At 42.2% G+C, this 20,311-nt stretch overlaps 1 protein-coding gene across 6 annotated transcripts in view; it reads left to right on the forward strand.

Annotated features, from left to right (window-relative positions):
* The window catches only part of BCAS1 (brain enriched myelin associated protein 1), a 96,132-nt gene that overhangs the window by 45,453 nt on the left and 30,368 nt on the right, over nt 1–20,311 (forward strand). For 5 of the 6 annotated variants that reach the window (XM_068565821.1, XM_068565823.1, XM_068565824.1 and 2 more), the window contains exons 5-7: nt 3,071–3,217; nt 4,274–4,318; nt 13,368–13,544. In XM_068565821.1, the coding sequence (XP_068421922.1) occupies nt 3,071–3,217; nt 4,274–4,318; nt 13,368–13,544 (369 nt within the window). Of the gene's footprint in view, nt 1–3,070; nt 3,218–4,273; nt 4,319–6,745; nt 6,881–13,367; nt 13,545–20,311 lie in introns of all 6 variants that reach the window. The other variant, XM_068565820.1, reaches the window with a different exon arrangement.

Genomic DNA, 20,311 nt, shown 5'->3' on the forward strand with positions numbered 1-20,311 from the left:
CCTCAGGTGTGCGAGTTCAGGGTGGAGGGATTCAGGGAAAAGAGCTCTATTCTTTTGGACCCCTGCTGTCACTATCCTTTCTTGACCATCTGTATCTTTTCTGTCATGGGCACCCAAATGAGGTCTGGCTCCGGGTCATAGGTGGGGCCTTCTCCACCTCGAAGTTCCCCAATGGAGCTCTCGACTGCTTCTGCTACTGGGGCTCTTTGCCCCATACTGCACCCCCAGCCCAGAAACCTTCCACCTAGAAAGTGCCTACTTTATAAGCTGCCGCTCAGCAGATTGAGAGGAAGCTCAGTGTGACTCACGGTGGTCTTCTCTAACCGCCTTGCCTTTATCTGCATCTCAGTTGTACTGAACAATCTACCCCTGAAACCCTTCCCACCCCCATCCCCACCTCATCCTTTTCTACATGTTTTTCACGCCCTTTCCTCTGTCTGAAATTCCTCACCACCCCATCCTTCCCCCACCTCCGTATGTCGACCTGTAGCTCAGGCTCCAGGGCCGAGGGCAGACGCTGCCTCATCTTCAGATCTTCGTTGTCCCTCTAGTTCAGCTGTTCTCAACCCTGGTGCACGCTGGAATCACCCAGGGGCTCTAAAGATAGTGATGCCTGAGCCTCACCTCCAGACGTTCTGATCGAATTGGTCCGGGTGGCGTCTGGGCATTAATGCTGGTTGAAAACGCTGTGCAGGGCTAAATGGGCTAGTGGAATTCTTTTATCTTTTTATCCGAGTACTTATCCGTCTCTGCTGGCCTTTATCCACTGTGAGACTGTAAGCATCTCGAGAGAGGAACGTGTCTGATTCATTTTTGTTAATCTCACTGGGCTCAGAACAAGGCTCAGTAACTTAAACTATGATAGTAACAATAATGATAATAATAGCTAGCATTCATTGCATGTTTACTATGTGCTACACACCATGCTAAATCCTGTCGATGGATTATCCCATTTACACCCCGACAACTCTGAGAGGCAGGTGCTACTGATTACCCTTTTACAAATGAGCAAACCCAGGCACAGATGTCAGGGAACATGCCCAGGATCGCACTGGTGTGAAGGATGGAGCAGACAGTGGAGTCTGGGCGGGCTGGCTCCAGAGCCGGTGCTAATGTCATGTTGCCTCTATACAGTTTGTACATGGTCTGAATTCCCCCATCAAGTTATTGAGTGAAGGTGAGTAAATGAGTGGTTGGAAATAAATAACTTTTTCCTAGGCAATAGCTCCGTCAGGCCTAGTGGGGCACCTCTCCATTAGATTTAGTCCTGGTACCACTTTCATAATGGCTCATGTTCCAAACACCTGCTTGATGATTTATGTAATATTTTTTAAATTAATTAATTTATTTATTTATTTTTGGCTGCGTTGGGTCTTCGTTGCTGCGCGCAGGCTTTCTCTAGTTGTGGCAAGCGGGGGCTGCTCTTCGTTGTTGTGCATGGGCTTCTCATTGCGGTGGCTTCTCTTGCTGTGGAGCATGGGCTCTAGGCGTGCGGGCTTCAGTAGTTGTGGCACACAGGGTCAGTAGTTGTGGCTCGCGGACTCTAGAGCGCAGGCTCAGTAGTTGTGGCGCATGGGCTTAGTTGTTCCACGGCATGTGGGATCTTCCCGGACTAGGGCTCAAACCCATGTCCCCTGCATTGGCAGGTGGATTCTTAACCACTGCGGCACCAGGGGAGTCCTAATTTATGTAATAGTTTTAATTTAACATTTTATCTAAAAATTTTCTACTCAACTTCATCCAAGCAAAAATATCCACTGTACCAAAGAAATTATCTTTCCAAAAAGCACTTTTAAAGAATAACCTCGTGCATGTATGTGCACGTGTATGTGTGCAAGTGTATGCACCACCTAAAGTAAAATCACCACCCCTGTAGGTATACCACACTCATCTGCTATAAACAAACTTTTCAGCCATCCTCCTTATCAACCTACTTAACAACCTGGATCCGAATTATACCTAGGCATTATAAAAAGTTCCACTCATTAGAGTTCTATTCTAATATGAACAGTAAGTTATATTAGAACCTGTTTAAAAGTTCATCTCTTCCCAAGTAAAACACATTTTGCCTGGAATTAACTAGAAAAGCCGAGAAGCTTGTTAAGGCCATGGCTTCTATCTGCGTTGGGCTTTATGAAGTTCCAGCTCTTTAAGAGGCATTTCACAAGAAGCACTGCTCCGTTTAGAGGGAGTGCTGGGGCTGAGGGAAACCCTGTGGGATACAAGCATTATTATTACTTTTTAAAATATTCACCAAAGTGTGTTTATGCATTTTTATCACCGTTCCACAATAACCCCGTTTTTAATGCAGGCTATTCTGGCCCAGTCCTTGGCATTAGGGTAACCCACGTGCCAAGTGAGTGTGCAGGAGGAGGTGGTCTAGAAACTCAGAGAAGGGAGTAGGTTCCATGGGTGCTGTGACCCAGAAAGACTTCAATGGAGACAGTAAACTTGAGCCCGAGCCTGAAGAATGAATGGGTTTGAGGTAACCTGGCTTGGCCCAAGGTCATGGGAGTGAACGTGAAAAAAAGGAGGATATTCAGCATGCATCCCACCCTCCTGGGTGAGTTAGAGAGGAAAATCCGTCCCAATAGCACATCCTTCGCACAATTAACTCCCAGATCCTGAAAGCGTAATTATTATTTTGAAATATCAGTACTTTTTTTTTCAGTTGATAAAATTCACCACTGCGGGGATTGTGGAAAATCAAATAGAGGCATCTTCCATGATTAAACTGGAAGACCACAAAATATTGGCATCATACATAACCTCTGTGCAGAATTGGGAGAAAAGGGTTTTTGTTTGGGATGCAACGTGCACTGCTGTGTTTGTTAGCCTCTGGCTCCAAACAATGTCCCTCCAACTAACTGCAAATGCTGATTATGTTAGAAAGAGGGGGCGGGGAAGGAAGAGTGACTCTCATAAGCTCCTGATTGTTCTACACTCCCGTGGGCAGAAGAAGTATGGCTGGAATTAGAGGGTAAAGGAGACAGGGGTGCGAAGCAAAAATATTACTTTGAGAGCCCACATTCAACAAGTTGCAACCATGAAAACTCTGTCTTGTTCCTAGGACATAGCTGACGGCACAGGAAAAGAAGGACAGGAAATCCCAACTGTGAGTTGCTCTGTCCCCGGGGTCCCTGAAGAACTGGAGATTGCAAAGGAGGACCCCCAGACAGAGAATAATAATTCCATCATGAGCTTCTTTAAAACTCTGGTAAGCAGTTTCATCTCCTTTTCTATTCTGTTCCTCAATTCTATTGCTCGAAAGTTTTGTTAGATCTAAGAATGATGCATACTTGAATGTTATCGCTCTAAACGGCTTGATGCAGCTGGGACATTGGAGAACAGGGACAAGATGTGCTTCGTAAGGGAATTGGCTTTCAGTGAAGGCGTCTTTAGTTGCTGGGAACTGTGAGATTAACTATACGACATGAGCTACGTGGTAGTAGAACGCTACCGCAATTGGCTATCTTATGCTCATTGATCATAAAAATAATTGGAAAATACTTCCCTGAGTTGCTGACCTATCAAAGCATTTTTGCCACTCAAATGGCAAATAAAACTGTAGAAATCACTTTCTATCTTGTTACGTCTAAAGCTCCCATTTGACTGGGTGGAGGCAGGGACCCACATCTTGCATTGCTTGCTCCTGTCTGACTCTTCAGACCCCGCAGCTTGGCACCTGCCAGACACTCAAAAAAGGGCTGAATGAGTGAATGCATAATTAGACAGCTCCAAGTGTTTGGGCTATTCCCAAAGACCAAGACCAACTTCAAAAGATAAAACAGAAAAAGTCAACCGAATGTGCCACAAACACCGGAGGGTTGTACATTTGTTTGGATTAGTGGTGGACTTGTTGGAAAGTGTGTAGCCATCCAGGAGACAGTTTTGAATGTGGTCAAGCTCTTAGTGAATGTATAAGATCTGATGCGTTTCGTTATAAAATATTAACTTTGTTAACTTATGTATACTTAGGTATTACCCAGAAGTCCATGGGTTTCTACTAAATTAAAAGGACTTCTCATTACATTCCTTACTTGTAGAGTGAAGTGGACCACCCTAAATAAAAATACGAAATAGGGAATTCCCTGGTGGTGCAGTGGTTAGGACTCGGCACTTTCACTGCCGGGGCCCAGGTTCAGTCCCTGGTCGGGGAACTAAAATCCCGCAAGACGCACAGCACAGCCAAAAAAAAAAAGAAAAAAGAAAGAAGGAGAAACACCCTACAGAGCTATGGTTTTTAACATTTGGTTTTTCTCAAACTTTTAAGGTTTCGCCTAACAAAGCTGAAACAAAAAAAGATCTGGAAGACACGGTAGGTCATTTGAAGTGTGTTTGGGTTTGGGTTTGTGTGTAGAATTGGATTTGAATTTATGTGTGCTTCTTTGTTTTTTGAATTTTGTGTGCGTGTGATATACATACACAGATATATACATATTTAGCAATTTAATAGTGCTGTTAGATTGTCTTTAAAATGTTCCACTTACATTAATGGTATTTTAATGAAAATTTTGGTGGGAAGCTTGAAATATGTGCCAATTCTGGCTAAATAATGTCATAAAAACCAATTTCTTACAGAGAATAAGAACAGAATACTAATAATTATATATCATCTTAGTCTTTTTAGTTGTGTGTAGAGAGACCCAGGGAATATGGTAAAAGTTAGCCACTGGAAATGCAAAAGTGGTGAGACTCAATTTAAAGCAGATGTGAGCTGCTAGATTTTGGTTTTTAAAAAATATGTCTTGCTTTGTTTTTCATGTAATTTGAAAAAAGTTAGTCTCCACTGCAACAGCAATTGCTTGGTGGCATGAAGTAGTCACCAGTCGACACTTGCCAAATGAAGGAACATGTAGAGGGGTTAGGACGCCCTGGAGAGTGTGTGCTTTTTCACTGTCATCCTAGAAATTCAGCCAGTTCCCCTCAAAGTACATTTTGTTTGGAATGACTACTTTCTAGAGATGTTTTCCCTTTGCACTTGAGAGAACCGATTTCCTTTCGTAGAACACGTGGTTTAAATTTCACAGGAATCGTGAGGGAAATTTAACTTGGTGACAGATAAATGTCTTGTATCCTCCTTTTGATAACTGAAAGTGCTTTGAAAGGCACTGGCACCAAACAAATGGCTTGGCCAACCCAGTATATCTGCTCCCCATATTTGAAGGGGCTAAGTTGTGCAAAGGATCCTAGAATTTGTCTCAGAAGACCTGTGTTCGAGCCGCAGTCCTGCTACTTGATAGCTGTGTGATCCTAACCTGTCTGAACCCAAATTTCCAATTTCCCTGTAAAACTGGGGCAATAAAAATTCTACCTCCCCAACCCCAGGACTGAATGAAGGTGTGATAGTGCCTGGTAAACCATGGAGCTCTATGCAAATGTAGGTGATCCCTATTTCCATAGTCACAGCAGGACAGACTGAACACCAGGATTACATCTGTACTGTACTGATTGGTTCCTCTAGAATTTTCTTCTTCCACTGAAAAAAAAGATATATCTGAGGTATCTACGTGCATTTTCCTATAAGGTTATTTATTTGCTACAAGGCAGCTAGGGTCAAGTTCAATGAATGGTTGGGTCCAAATGTTTCTCTTTGGGTTCTGTGTCTTGCATTGTTGGAAATCACATAGTCAGCACAATAGGCTATAAACAGTGGGGTATGTGGGTGTGTTGTGTGGCTTCCCGAGTGACCTGATGCCCTCACTCCCTTTAGCTGCTCACGCATCAAGACTCTTCCCCCACCCAGAATGTGGTCCGAGCTGAAAGTACCTAGTGGTAAAATCTCATGGCCCTGCCCAGAGAGCTATGCGCTCATTGCTGATGGAACTGGATCTCAAAAGCGGGTTTTGTGAATGTAGGTCGTCCGTGATGCCCACAAACAGACCTCTTTCTGCCAACCTGGTTCTCATACCTGCCTTCTTGACATCTTTTCTACTGAAGTTCTTGGATTCATGCTTTTGAAATGTCAACACTTTTGTCCGTCTTCTCATTTGGCCCTGGCCAATTTTTAGCACACTCCACTGCTGCCCACACAAAATCCCCTGCCATTTGTGACTTGAGTCAACAATTCTGAATGGTTGTAGCTGGGCTATGTTAGTTCCAATTTCCCCTCACTTTGGCTCAGTGGACTGACTCACTCTAGAAACATCTTTTGCCCAGGAGATCTGCCCATCTAGAAGTCAGCTGAAATCTTTGTGGGTGATACTGCTTCCCTGAAGTTTCTAATACGGAAAAAGAGGAGATCAGTTTGAGAATGAAAGCCATTTAGTGGCAGTACTTGACTCCAGGATGCAAAAATAAATTGCTTGTCTTCAGGTATTTTTTTCTTCTGTTTCACGTGGCAATAGCATTTAGGTTTTTAAAAATCATCGGGTAGGGACTGCATTATCTTGTTTATTTTTTAAATTTTTTCACCTGGATATTACATGTCCCGTAGACAAAGCTTAAATATCATCTTGTCATTGTCTTTAGCAAATGGAGCTGCATTAATCTGGGTCATTTAAATAGGTTGCCGTGTTGAAAATCAACATGTACCTGAGATAGACTGTGAATTTGCACTTTAACAAATCGTCTTTGAGAGTTTGAAAAAGATAAGCATTCACATGATGTCTTGTGATTGGGAGATGGGGGTGATACACCAGCAGCTAATTGACAAAGTGGATTACTGCACTTAAAAACAACAGAAAAAAAAAATGCATTCTGTTTAAAAACAAAGTTCTAAGCTGTGACTGCTGTTGCCCAAAAGGCATCTAAAGCAGAAAGTGCCTGTGATGGACAAGCTGGGCAGAAGACATCCGAGATCCAGGCTAAAGGCACCAAGAAAAAGCATCTGCATAGCCCCAGGCTAGGACTCGCCTTTAGAAAATTCTTTAGGCATAAGGTCTGTATCTTGTTAAACTAGGAGGAAAATTAAGAACCCTGGTCTTCACCACATGACACATGTGCCCATCCTGTATCCAGCCAGCTCCACTTCAGTGAAGACAGAGCCTTGGGTGGTAGGAATCATTAGAGGGGAATTAAGTACTATGTGAATCAAATTTCAGAGATTTTAAGTCCCCATAATTGTAAACATCTCAGACTACTTTCCTAGTGTGGACCAGGGTTCTGAGATTATTCTTCTAACCTAGTGTTTCCCAAATGTTGAATGTTTGCATACCACCTTCATCGTTTTTGGCAGATATACCACTATTTACTTGATATTTTTATATTGAAATTGACTCACTTCCTATTTAAAGATATCTGTAAAAGAAACTTTGTATTACATCACGCTTGGAAAAGCAGATCATTTTTCATAAGAGGAATGTACCATTATATGGGCAATAAAAAAAGAGATTACATTCTAGCTGTCTCGCTTGTGTTAAGCTCCGAATCTATTGCCCTTTCTAGCTTTATGAAAAGGCAATTAGCCAGCGGTAGGGAAATGTTAAAGATTTCTCTACCAGCCCCAGACTGAGATTTTCCCCTGAATGGTCTTAGAAAGATGAGAATTGAAAAAGGAAAAGTATTTTCACGATTTTAATATTATTTAATATCATAGCACAATCTAGGGCCATCTCTGATCCCACCAATGGTATGCTTGCTATACTTTGGGAAATGCTCTTCTAACTTCAAGATAACAATTCTATCTTCCTGTGGTCTGTTCCATCTCTTCCCTGTATTAACTAAACTTATACTGAACCCAAATGGAAGCCCAGGCAGAACAAAACAATGAATGAAGGCAGAGCAAGTTCTGTCTCCACGTTCTTGGGAAGTAAAGACAACAGAAAACTGAGTTTTGGAGATTTCACTCTTCTAATGTCTAAGAAAATGCCAGTATTTGTCTGAAGCCATCAATTAAAAGGATCCCTGACTTGGGCCAGCATGCTTCTAAATTTGTTTAAAATATCCACCATTCTCCACTAAATTGAATGAACTTATTTGAAAAACTTCCCCAGCTGGATGTTGTAGTCCCAGGATTGTGTATGCAAATAAAAGCTCCATAGAAAGCTCTCCCAGCAGAATCTATATTTGCATAAACAAATTATGTTATGAAGCCACCCTTCGATTTCTATACAGGCTTATTTTGTCCTGTAACGAGACAAGGAGGTGGATGAGAGATACTGCAATGGGGGAGGGAACATTAAAAAGTGGTACCACTGTATGTGGGCGACAGTTTGGTAACTGCTAGTGAAATGTGTCATGGATCTGGTACAAAGGAATCTAGCTGAATTCCCACAGGGTGCTTTGGTGAGCAGGGGGCCTTGAAAGTTTAAGACGCTATGACTCCTCCTCCCCCGACCCCCGCAGATCTGCATCTCATCACGACATTCATTTCATGCCTCCAGAATCTCTCCCCTCCCACAAGTGGACCACCCAAGTTCAGTATTCCTGGGGCTTCCCCAAATTGTTGGCTTCACATCCTGCCAACTGAGTTGACTTTTGGGGTAGGAGAGGATTCTAAAACCACTGGGATGACGGGGAAGAAACGACACTTTCTGGGATTCTGTAACGCAGACCTAAGGTTTTGCCTTGAGTTACATTTGGTCTATTTTTTTACGTCGAAGTAAAGTAAGGGGACAATTCTCAGATGCTCTTAATTCTCATTTATACAGCAGTGTGGTAGATCTCATTGGCTTTTACCTTCATGCCTAGGACAGTGTTTTTCTTTTCCTCAATTGGTTGTTCTGTCTTCCAAAAAGATAGGAAAACAGGGCCATTAAAATTGCCCAGCCAGAGTCCATCAGTGAACCTTGTTGCATGATTATGGGAGGTGTGATACTCATCCGCCTTGATTTCAGTGTGACCAAGGACAGAAAAGAAGACATCCAAGCAAATTCAAGGATAAAACGTTATCTTCTAGTTTTGCTCTTAAAAAAAAAACACAGTGGTTACCAATTGTGGTTAACTCCTCGGTTCATTTCTTCGTACGTCAATTTTCCTTCCTATAAAAAGAATTTGCTTAGTTTCAAAGAGGAGGAAAGGCTGACGTTAATCAATGAAATAAGTTTATTTTTATAAATAATAAGGGTGTCAGCGTCTCTTTGCTGAATCAGAATTGTTTTTTTTCTTGGCTTAATCACATGCAGTTCCTCAGAATAAAACCTTTTCACGCGACCTTCAAACGTTGGACATGACACAGACACACAAGGCAGGACATTGTTTTAGAATGTCTTTGCCACGCCCAGAAACGTTCCCCTCCCCACTCAGGTTTGCTCAATGCCCACCCTCTCCGTTAAGGCAGCTAAAATATTAGCAGCTACCTCATAGGGTTCATAAGCTTATGCCGCACATTCATTGTTTTTTGGTTCTTGGTACAATGTTTCCATCTTACTAACACATGCCCTCTCCCACACTCAAATGTGAAAATGATGAAAACTTCTTGTGGAAGAAGGTAAGGTCATCTGATACGCAGTCTCCAGATCTAATACATTAGAATTTCATGGGTAGGGTGGCCAGATAAATAGTACCCAGTTAAATTCAAATTTCAGATACACAGCAAATAATTTTTGAGTATAAATCTAAGTTATGTCCCAGGCAATATTTGGGGCATCCTTATGCAAAAAAATTATTCTTTGTTGATCTGAAATTCAGATTTAACGGGACATCCTATAGTCTCACTGTTATTTGCTAAATCTGGCAACCCTACTCAGGGGATTGTCCCCAAAAAACATGGATAGAATTTTCGTAGTCTCCTCCGTAATGCAGACAAAGAGTATGAATTCAGTGGATGCTGGCAGAACACCATTTGGGGCACTTCTCTGGGAAGCGAGGAGATGAGTAGGCAGGGAGAGGATGACTAACGGGGTGTGTGACTCCACAGCCCTGTAAGGAGGGGGTGGGTGGACGGAAACATGACATGGCAGGATGCCGTGTGGGTAGCTCTCTGTGGCCCCTCTCGTAAAATTAATTTGTCATTTATTTAATGCCTGTTTTGAGCCAGACACTGGGTCTGACGGGAGGTAGGAATGTAATGGTGACTAAGACATAACAGCTCTTACCTTCACAGAACTCATACTCTGGCCAGAGAGATGCATACTCAACAGTTACACAGATATATTCGTTATATTATATTACTATACATATGATAGGGTCATGTCCTTGTCATGTTTTTCGAAGATCTCAGGGTATCTTCCCAGGGCAAAGAGAATTGGCCATTTCCCAACAAAACTGATCAGTATAGATGTGTTTCTCAACCTTTTTCCCATTATCGCCCCCCCACCATGAAGCTTCTTTAGGTATTTTCTCCCTAATTGCCCTTCTCCCCATGGAATTTTAGTACAACAGCTACACTGTTTATCTGTTGATGTACTGTGGCCCTTAGTAGGGCCATAGGCAATATAAACATCTAAAAATTGCCCATAACACACCGCCCCAAGAACAAAAGCAATCTCACCCCCCAACTTTCCCCCACGTGGAGTTAAGATTGCCGTGGCTGAGAATGCATGTGGCGTAGACGGTTCCATCCCCTGATGGGCACAACAGCACATGGAGTGGGGGAGACCTTGGTCTGTTGGAAGCAGTGTAGACAGAGTAGCTGTTCAGAGTCTGGGTTTGGGTATCAGACTCCCTGGATTCAGATGCCAACTCTGTCGCCTTGTAAGTGCAATCACAGGCAAGTTATTTAACCACCTGGGACCAAAATTTCCCTAACTATAAAATGGACATAACAATTAGTTCCTTCCTCATAGAACTGTTGTTAGAACATTCAATTGCTTAAAACGGTGCCTGGCACTGGTACCTTTTATTGTTATTATTAAATCAGAGTTATAAGTTGGCCATCTCAGTGCCTAGTCTCCTTGGACCCTAGTCCCTCTTCAAGAGGCTGAGAGAGACAGAGGCGGCTGAGGGGAACAAAAGGAAAGGGTAAAACCAGCCAAACCAGAGGTGTGTGATGGGCTAAGCAAACTAGACCTGTCCTGGTAGAATTCTAGAACTCCAGAACTAGCTTTTTTTGGTAACCCCCGTGTGGCTTTGGCTGAGTAGGCTGAGCACATATGAAGGGGTATCCAGGAGCTGGTCAGGTAACACGGCATCTCTAAGTATAGAAAGCAAAGCAGCAGAATTTAAATCAAAGCAGTGTGGAGCAATGGAGCACCTACTGTAATGACATGAGGAGGGTGGATGGTTTACCTAAGCCAACGAGAACCCTTTCTTAGAGATAGAAGTGAGGTCAGCCTCACCCCCCCAGATTCTTGGTCTAACATGGACCCCTTGAGCAAGTGGGGATTTTCCCAAGAAAGCAGAAGAGGAGTTGGTGTTGGGGACCACGCCTGGCTACTCCTTTGCTTCCTGCTTCCGTCACAGCTCTCTGATGCTTTCCGAGGGCTCTGAGAGCACGTAGTGCCCTGTGCCTGGTGTGCTTCTCCTCCCTCCTCCAGCTAATTTCTAGTCACCCTTCAGGTCAGGGCACAGCATCCCTTTCTCTATCAAGCCTTCCTGATTGCCATGATGGATCTAATTCCCTAGTTTAGCCTTGTGTTTTTAGCACCAAATCCTTCCCTCCACCCCACAGCACTTCTCATAGTTGAAATGTTACATACGTTTGTGGAATTATTTGTCTGGTGTCTCTCTCTCTCCATGAGGACGTGTAACCCCGGCACTCAGTACCCATCACAGGTCATAGAAGGCAGTCGATGCATTTTTTATGAGTAAATGAATAAATCATAATACTTTCCTCCTATTTTCTGGAAAAGCAAGCAAGCTAGTTGGTGGAGGGCACCTCCCCTTCAACCAGTGCTTGTTAATTTAATTACCATTTAGAGCTAAAACAGCACCAGGTGTCCGAGACCATTTGGAGCATGCATAAATGCAGAACCGTCTGAGCTCAGCCATTTTGACTGCACTGTTGATACAAGGCAGAGGTTATTGTAAACCCTAGCATTATGCGGTTTTATACATTTTTAAATGGAACTGGGATTATTCCAGGATCACCTATCACAAAAGTCATTTCTATACATTGGCCCTGTAGCTCCTGATTCGAACATAGAATCTGTTCAGTAAATGACTCCCTCTTAGTATCAAAAAAGTCAGCACAGAAGATACTGTGTCTTACATCAGATAGTAAAGTTCACATTATTTGTGAACTCCCTTTGGAGGGGCAACGTGCAGTGTGGAAAGAGCGCCAGATAGGAGCCAGAAGTCTGGATCTGAGACCAGACTGTGCCCCTGGTTAGTGTAGGGCAGATCGTAGACCTCAATTTCCCCATCCCTGAAAATTCGGGCATTCGATTAGGTGGTCCCTAAGACTCTTTCCAACATCAGAAATACTCTGAAATGTCCTGAATTTTTCCACACCCTGTTTTTACTGCCAGATTTTTTTCTCTTTTATTCAGAAAATGTAGTCAAAGATCTGACCTCCCTGGGAATTTAAAGGGTTGTGTCACAAGTCCCTGGACCAAGAATCATTAAAATGAAGATGCTTAAGATGACGAGGTTAGGTCAGGTGAGCCCAGTGTTAAAAATTTTAATGCAGTGTTCACTCACGTCGAGGTAAATGGAGACTGTAATTCTCCTAACTCTTCCTTTGTCCCATGAGTCAGGAGGTGGCAGAGCATGGAAGTAACAGCCCAGTCACTGAAGAGATCAGATGCCCCGGAATTGGACCTCAGCCTGGCCGCTCAGAGTGGGGAGAGATGGGGGGCGGTGGCGTGGAGAGAAGGTGGGGGGGAGAAAGAGAATAGGGACTGAGTGAATAGCATTTGGAGTTTTATATCAATTACAATCCATCCAGTCACATCTAATTTAGATGTGGAAGCTGCATCTAAAAGTGAAGAAATGGGGGTTGTGGAAGCTCTTCAAACTCAAACCTCTTCCCTGAGTTCTTTACACAAACTCTATAGACTATAGATCTATAGACCTTTATAGACTAAACTTTGTAGACTATAGATCACTACAGTAATCTCTGAAGCAGAGTGTGAGAGGAAAACTTCAGCACTTCTCTTTTGAAGTATATTTATTGGAACCCAGCTTTCAAATTTGGATTAGTAAAACAATACATCTTTATCATGTAAACAAATACGTGTGTATTGGAGGTGCACGTTCAGACTATTTTTACTGCCATGACCATGGTCGAAAGAAGACCAGGGTCCTCAACACGACCTAACATTTTAACAGCCAAGTGCCTCTTCCAATCACTTTGAGTCCTAATGTGTTACTTACATAAACATGTTACATAATGGTTCTATATATATATATGTTCTGCAAAAGGAATATGCCTTGATCTTTTTCCAAGATTTTAACACAAATCCACATCCATGTAGAATATTTGGAAAATACAGAAAATTATGAAGAAGACACTTAACATGCATAACCCCAGTCCGTATTTGTAAAAAAGAAATCTTTTGCTTTTGAAATCCTGAGATCATTTTAATTTTTTTAAACTTCTATAGGGTGCCGAAAAGTCACCCGCCACTTCAGCCGACCTCAAGTCAGACAAAGGCAGTGTTACGCCCCAGGAGCCCCAAGGGGCTGCCAAGAATTCTACATCCACTGATATAGCAAAGGAAGGTGCCAAGGAAAAGGGGGGCCCCACCCCTCTGCCTCTGGGCAAACTGTTCTGGAAAAAGGTAAGTCCTAGTTTCAAGATTTGGAGAGTCCTTGGGGCTAGGATGACTTGAGATATGGTTTCTGTTGGGCCAACTGATGTATTCAGCAATGCATGGAGTTTCTTGTTCTCCAAAATGACTCAACTTGCCATTGAGTTGAAGACTTCTGACTCACCCCCGGGAAAAATGAAATGCCTATCGTGTTAGAAGCATGTGTTTTGTGGGAAAGAAAAGGAAATGAACAAGTAGAATTTTTCATTCTTGGAATTAATCCGGTTCATGACAGAGGGTTATGGTATTTCGTGATTTCATTTTCTTTCTAAAATGGTGGGTTACATAAAGGTTATGCTCCCACCAGCAGTGTAAGAGAGCACATTATCCTACACCCTTGACAACAGCGTTTTATCAAACTTCTTAATACTCGCCAATCTTATAGAGTGAAAAATGGTACTCAAGTGTAATTTTAAATTACGTATAGTTTGTGAATGAGGTAGAGTGCCTTTTTTATCTGTGTTAAGAACCATTAATGTTTTTCTGTGAATTGTTTATTCATAAATTTTGCCCATTTCCTAAAAATTGGATCGTTGGGTAGATTGTTCCTTTCATCACAATACAATATTTCTCTTTGTCCCTTTAACAGCTTGAGGCTGTTAGTATATTTATTTAACATCAATGTTGTTTTGCTCACGGTGCATCTTTGGCCATTTTTTAATCTTCAGTCTTCCTTAGATTTAAGACTTGTGAATATATTTTTAGTTCCAAAACAAACAAACAAACGAAAATAATAAAATGTGGGTCACTCTGGATTCCTCCTGGCTTTCTCTGAGCTCTCCCAGCCTGGGGAGATGAACCGCCTCTGGGCTCTCTGTCCCTCCTACCCCAGCCAGATAGAAGCAGCCATCAGCAGCCCCAAGGTCTCTATCTCCTTTCGGAAAACCAGTCTGTCAATCAGTTCACCACCAGGGCAAGCGCACAAGGTGCTCTGTGAGACGAAAATTCAAACCGCTGTCTGAATTCTTTTCCCTTGTAGAATTAAGGTGCCGAGCAAGGAAATGAGGTGGGCGGGGCTGAGTAATTCTGAGAGCTATTCCTTGATCCTCGTTGCTGAGCAAACCTCAGCTGCCAGACAGGTTCAGAACTCTTGCCTGTTTTAAATGTGGCCAAAAGATGAGCAAGAAGTCAGGGATGGGGCGGGGGGAGGTGGTGGGGGCAGGTGTGAAGTAGAGCTGGAAGAATCTAACTCAGCCATTTCAACAAAACATCCATATGCCACTTGGCACGCAGTGCAAGGAAGGTGATAAATACAGATGCCGCTGTGCTGTTAGTTTATGCTCTTGTCCAGAATCCAGCTGGATTTCTGAAATTTTCTCCTGTTTGTTTTCTTTCGTACAGAAAATCTCCCTTCTAGGTTCTGCCCAGAACACAAACTCTTAATACTTAATGAAAACTTGGGATGATGTCACTTGGCATTCTGTTCTAATCTTCCTTCTTCACCAATCTTTTTTTACAAAAATATTTTATCAGCAATATAATGAAGGGAAAAACTTCCAAGAAAGTTACATCCATATATTGGCGGCAAGGGAGAGACTTAAGTGACTCGTATTCAAATATTTTTACTTAAATAGCCATATATACATATATTCAAAGTGTATTAGGAAAAATAAAACTAGCACATTAAACTCAAGATTTAACATATATTTTGGTCAAGGTGAGACTATATAGATTTAGTTTAAAATAGTAATCCAATTAAAAGGAAAGTGTTATGTAATTAATGGTACGGATAATAAGTAAATAACGGTAAATCGGGGTCCTCCAGGAAGCGGACACTAAGACAGAATTGATGTGCAGGAGATTTACCGGAGGAAACTGTGGAGGATAAAGGGAAGGGGGCAGGAGTAGGTGGCGAGAGGCTGCAGACCCCAGGGAGGGGCTGACACCTCTGTGCAGGGAGAGAGGGAAGGGGGAGAGGGTTGGAAAGACCTCAGGGTGGCGGTGGTGCTGAGCTGGGCGGGGGGGTGGGGGGGGGGATCCCCCAGAGCAGAGCGGGCCCCGGGGGGAGTCCTGCGCTGGGCAGGACCAGCCCAGCACCCTCTGTGCTCAGTCGTTTCCGGGGAGCAGCGAGGAGATCTCAGCGGTAGCGGACGCTGAGGGCGTGACAATCGAAGCCTGCCTTTCTTGCAGGGAAATCTGACCAGCACACGGCCACGGCTGCCACAGATGGTGCATACAATGTGGCAGAACTATACTGGAGGTCGGCAAACGACTGAAGTTGGAGGAACACTGATGCAGGGTTAAAAGCTTAGAGTCAGACCCCACTCTGAGTCCCAATCCACCTCCATGAGCCTCAGTTTCCTCGTTTGTGAAATGCAAATGATAATAGTACCCATGCCATGGAAATGAGCGAGGATTAAATGAAATAGGGCCAGTAAACACCTCCCCGCCACCACCTCCACCACCGTGGTTCACACAACAGCGTCTGATGAGTGGTCCCTCCTCCTTCCATCATTTATTTCCTGTGTGCTCAGAAGGTTGGGACACTAACATGTCCACTTCTGCATCTTTCTGTGCCATCCAGTCTGGGGAGGCTTCTGAACTTCACATGCTTTATCTTTCCTTATCTTTGGCATCTATAAGGGATGTGTTGGTTCCTCTTTGAAATTCCGGCTCTTTCCATTGAAAGTAAAAGTCAGGACCACTGGGCGTTCATCTATTCATTTATTTCAGTCTCACTGTTTTTTCACCATTATCTGACTTTTATTTCTTTAGTAGATCATAAAAACAATGAGGTTAAGAGAAACTAAAAACAAAGTCGCCTGTAAATCTTGTCTTTCCTTCTTTCACCCAGTCTGAAAGAATAGTTTATATGGAAGTGAAATAGGGGAGAGTCACTCATTCAACAGTAGTTTTAATCACTTTCTTTGTGCTAATTTTTTTGGGGGGTTGTGTGTGTGCTACGTTTTAGGCATTGAAAAAATATCAGTGAACAGATTGCTGCCCTCTGGTAGCTTACATTCTCATGAAGGAACTTATTTCTAGTAGGAAACAAAATGAAAGTCTTTGTTTTCTTTTCTTTAAATTAGAATAAGCTTTGGCTATAAAACCATTCTTGTAAAAATTTTGAAAAACGAACAAAGGGAAACAACAGAAAATGATGATATTTCCATTCACTAACCCTAAGCTCGCTTTCTTCTCTTTTAATTGAAAAGCTTTTAAACAAACACATTTCGAAGTTTGCAATTATGGACATCAGAAATGAATTTTTCCCCTAACAGGCTGTCAGTATGAAACTATGCATTATTTTGATTTATAGTCTTGATTGCTAAAGTAGTTCTTATTATAAACAAAAACAAAAATAACCTTTGAGAAAATTAATTTCAAATTATGTTGTGCTTGCCAGAAAATGTTTAAATCCAGTTATGTGGCCTAACTGCGCCCTTGATTGTTCAGGGTTAACTGGAATACCATTTGCTCTGTGACCTCACAAAAGTTATTTACTCTGTTTGGGTTTCTTTTTCCTCCTCTGTTGAGTAAAAAGATTGGAGTAGATTATCTTAAAAAATCTTGGGGATGGTGAGTTTGCGTAACAGCCAGAATCAGAAAGGTGGGACTATGTAACCTTGGGCAAATTACTTGACCACTCAGAGCCTTTATTTTCTTATCTGTAAAATAGGCACTGTGTTTATCTCACAGTGTTGTTATGAGAATCCAGTCATTTACACGGAGAGCATCTGAGACGTACTAAGTGCTCAGTGAACGGTGTTACCCTCATTTCTTCGAGTATGACGTCGCTGGTTATGATCTGAAAACCCACGTGGGGCTTCTAGTGCCAACAGCACCGGAGGTACAAAACAAGTCGAAGACATATTTGCTACCATCAAACACTTGAAATCCATTTGGAGGAATAGGATATACATGCATGCATGCACACGTGTGTGTGTATGTGTATGTGCCTGCACACAATTAGTAAATGATACATTTGGCGCAACTTCAAAACAGCTTTTTTCCTGCTTTCCTTTGGGAGAGACAGATGATGAAGTAGAAAAATAATGTGAATTCTGAAGCCAAAGAGACGCATAGTCAAATCTCGGCTCTGACAGTTACTGGCTGTCTGAATGTGAGCAGAGACTTAAACCCTCCAAGCCTCACTTTCCTCAGCTCTGAAAGTAGGAGGTGATACCTACCTTTCATGATTTGGGGGAGAACTGAGTTGGAAAATAAATGCAAAGTGAGTGGCATTCAGTGAGTGAAAGCTCCATTACACAACAGTCAAGTGTGGAATCCAGTGTTAATCCATGGAATCCAGGTTAAAAACGCTACGGCTGTTTAGACAAGGGAGCAGTCAGTGTAGGTCAAAATAGACTAAGAGAACTTAAAAATTCCTTTGACTCATCTGGGTTATTTGTTTCAAATACAGAATCCTGTGTGTGATCCCAGAATCCATGGGGATCCTGGCTTAGAAAGCCCGGCACAGGGCTGGACAATTATGGAAGCACTTGAAAGATGGGATGAAGTATCCAGACTTGATAGAAAAAGTCTTACTTAGGTCCACCGTGAAATCAATGAACTCAGAACGGCTGTCACGTGATCCAAATGGTGCTTCTGGAAGACTTGGTAGCAACAGGGTGTCTTCTGGCTGAAGTGCTACTGTGTGACAGCATTTTAAAGAAACATTCCTTGAAGAATTGAAATGTGCTCTGTAAAGGAGAGGAGCTCTTGTTAATCACGTTTGTATGATAAGTACATATGCTATTTAGATCCTTGTTCTTGGCAATATAAATGTCCAGACAAGATCCTTTAGATTTCAAACTGGATTTTTGTTTTTGTTGTTGTTAATGAGATTGGACAATTTTTAGACTCGCCAGATAACAGCCAGATGTCCAGTTTATTGAAAAAGATTGAAGTGTTCCTGGTTTTGAGATTCGAATGAGAATCCCACGCTCTGTGTGTTCCTGACCAGCCCCACACCTTATCATATTCCTCTGGCTGAAGGGCTTGAGAACCTAATAAACGCCTCTGGTCTGCAGAAATCGACCTTGCACTTTAGAATCATTCTCTTTCATTCACTTTGAAGTGAGTTGCTGTGCCGTCCGATTTTCCTTCCTGTCTTTGAAATTCCTTTCCCGAACATATTCCCAGTGTGGAAGAGTTAGTCTTCTCTCCTCATCCTCAGAGATCATCCATCACAGCATACTCGCTGGCAGTGGAAATGATGAATTGGAATCTGGTTCTGCTGGGTCCTCAGCTCATAGTCTTTCTGCTGTGTGGAAAAGATGAGGAGAAAAGGAAGAAGTTGTCCGATGTCTTTGTCTGTCGTTGTGTATTGAACGTGGAAACCATCCTGGTTACAGATACACATTAAATGTGAGATCCAGGATGTCAGCTTTGAAGGAGAATTAGAGACACACCTCAAACTTCAAAGGGAGGTATTGTTTTAGAATAAGAGCAAAACTTAATAGGTATTGGAACAGAGGCCTAGAAATTAGGGGAGATCTGCTTCCATTTTGAAGACCGACATGGAATACTAACATAAAAAAATTAACCTGCTGCCTAACGCAGAGCCCAATAACGTGGGTTATCATTATTACTATCTTCGTTAGTATTACTGTTTTTCTTCAGTTCTGTAGCGTCGCATCTAAGGCATGTTCACAAGATGGGTAGATGCAAGCCAACAAAGAATACTTATTAGAGGATCAAAACCACATGCAAGGAACTGTCTTTGGGATGGCCTCTGGAATCTGGCCTCAGGCCTGTTTATTCAGAGTTTCTGTTTGTAACTTGGTCAATAAACTGTGAAACGCATTTGTCAAGTTTACAAGCTGGGTGGGCTCATTAATGCAATCCAAAATATAAACAATAAGGATCTCAAAATACTGGCACAGTGGGCTGAAGTTAGGATGTCCTGGGATTTTTGCTTTACGAAGGTCAATGTGCCACTTATCCTGTAGGGAGCAGATCATCACGATTTTAACTGAGATCCACACCGTCCTGTACCCCATTCCAATGCTGGAACCCAATATAACCTAAGAGCAGTGTTAAAAATATCTGTTCCTAAGGGATTCAGGAGCAAGCATATATCTGAGCCAGATATAAGGAAATTATGAAAGCAACATGGAATTAGTCAAGAAGAGTTTCTTTTAATATATTTTATTGAAGTATAGTTGATTTCCAATGTTGTGTTAATTTCTGCTGTACAGCAAAGTGATTCAGTTATACATGTATATACATTCTTTATCATATTCTTTTCCATTATGGTTTATCACAGGATATTTAGTATATTTCCCTGTGCTATACAGTAGGACCTTGTTGTTTATCCATTCTCTATATAATAGTTTGCATCTGCTAATTCCAAATTCCCAATCCATCCTCCCCCACTCCCTTTCCCCCTTGGCAACCACAAGTCTGTTCTCTATGTCTGTGAGTCTGTATCTGTTTTGTTGATAAGTTCATTTGTGTCATATTTTAGACTCCACATAAGAGTGATAGTATAGTATAGTATTTGTCTTTCTCTTATAGTGATAGATAGTATAGTATTTGTCTTTCTCTTTCTGACTTACTTCATTTAGTATGATAATTTCAAGGTCCATCCACGTTGCTGCAAATGGCATTATTTCATTCTTTTTTATGGCTGAGTAGTATTCCATTGTATATATGTACCACATCTTCTTTATCCATTCATCTGTCGATGGACATTTAGGCTGTTTCCATGTCTTGGTTATTGTGAGTAGTGCTGCTGTGAACATAGCGGTGCATGTATCTTTTTGAATTATAGTTTTGTCCACATATATGCC

The sequence above is a fragment of the Eschrichtius robustus genome, chromosome 16, assembly GCF_028021215.1.
Source record: "Eschrichtius robustus isolate mEscRob2 chromosome 16, mEscRob2.pri, whole genome shotgun sequence".
NCBI lineage: Eukaryota > Metazoa > Chordata > Mammalia > Artiodactyla > Eschrichtiidae > Eschrichtius > Eschrichtius robustus.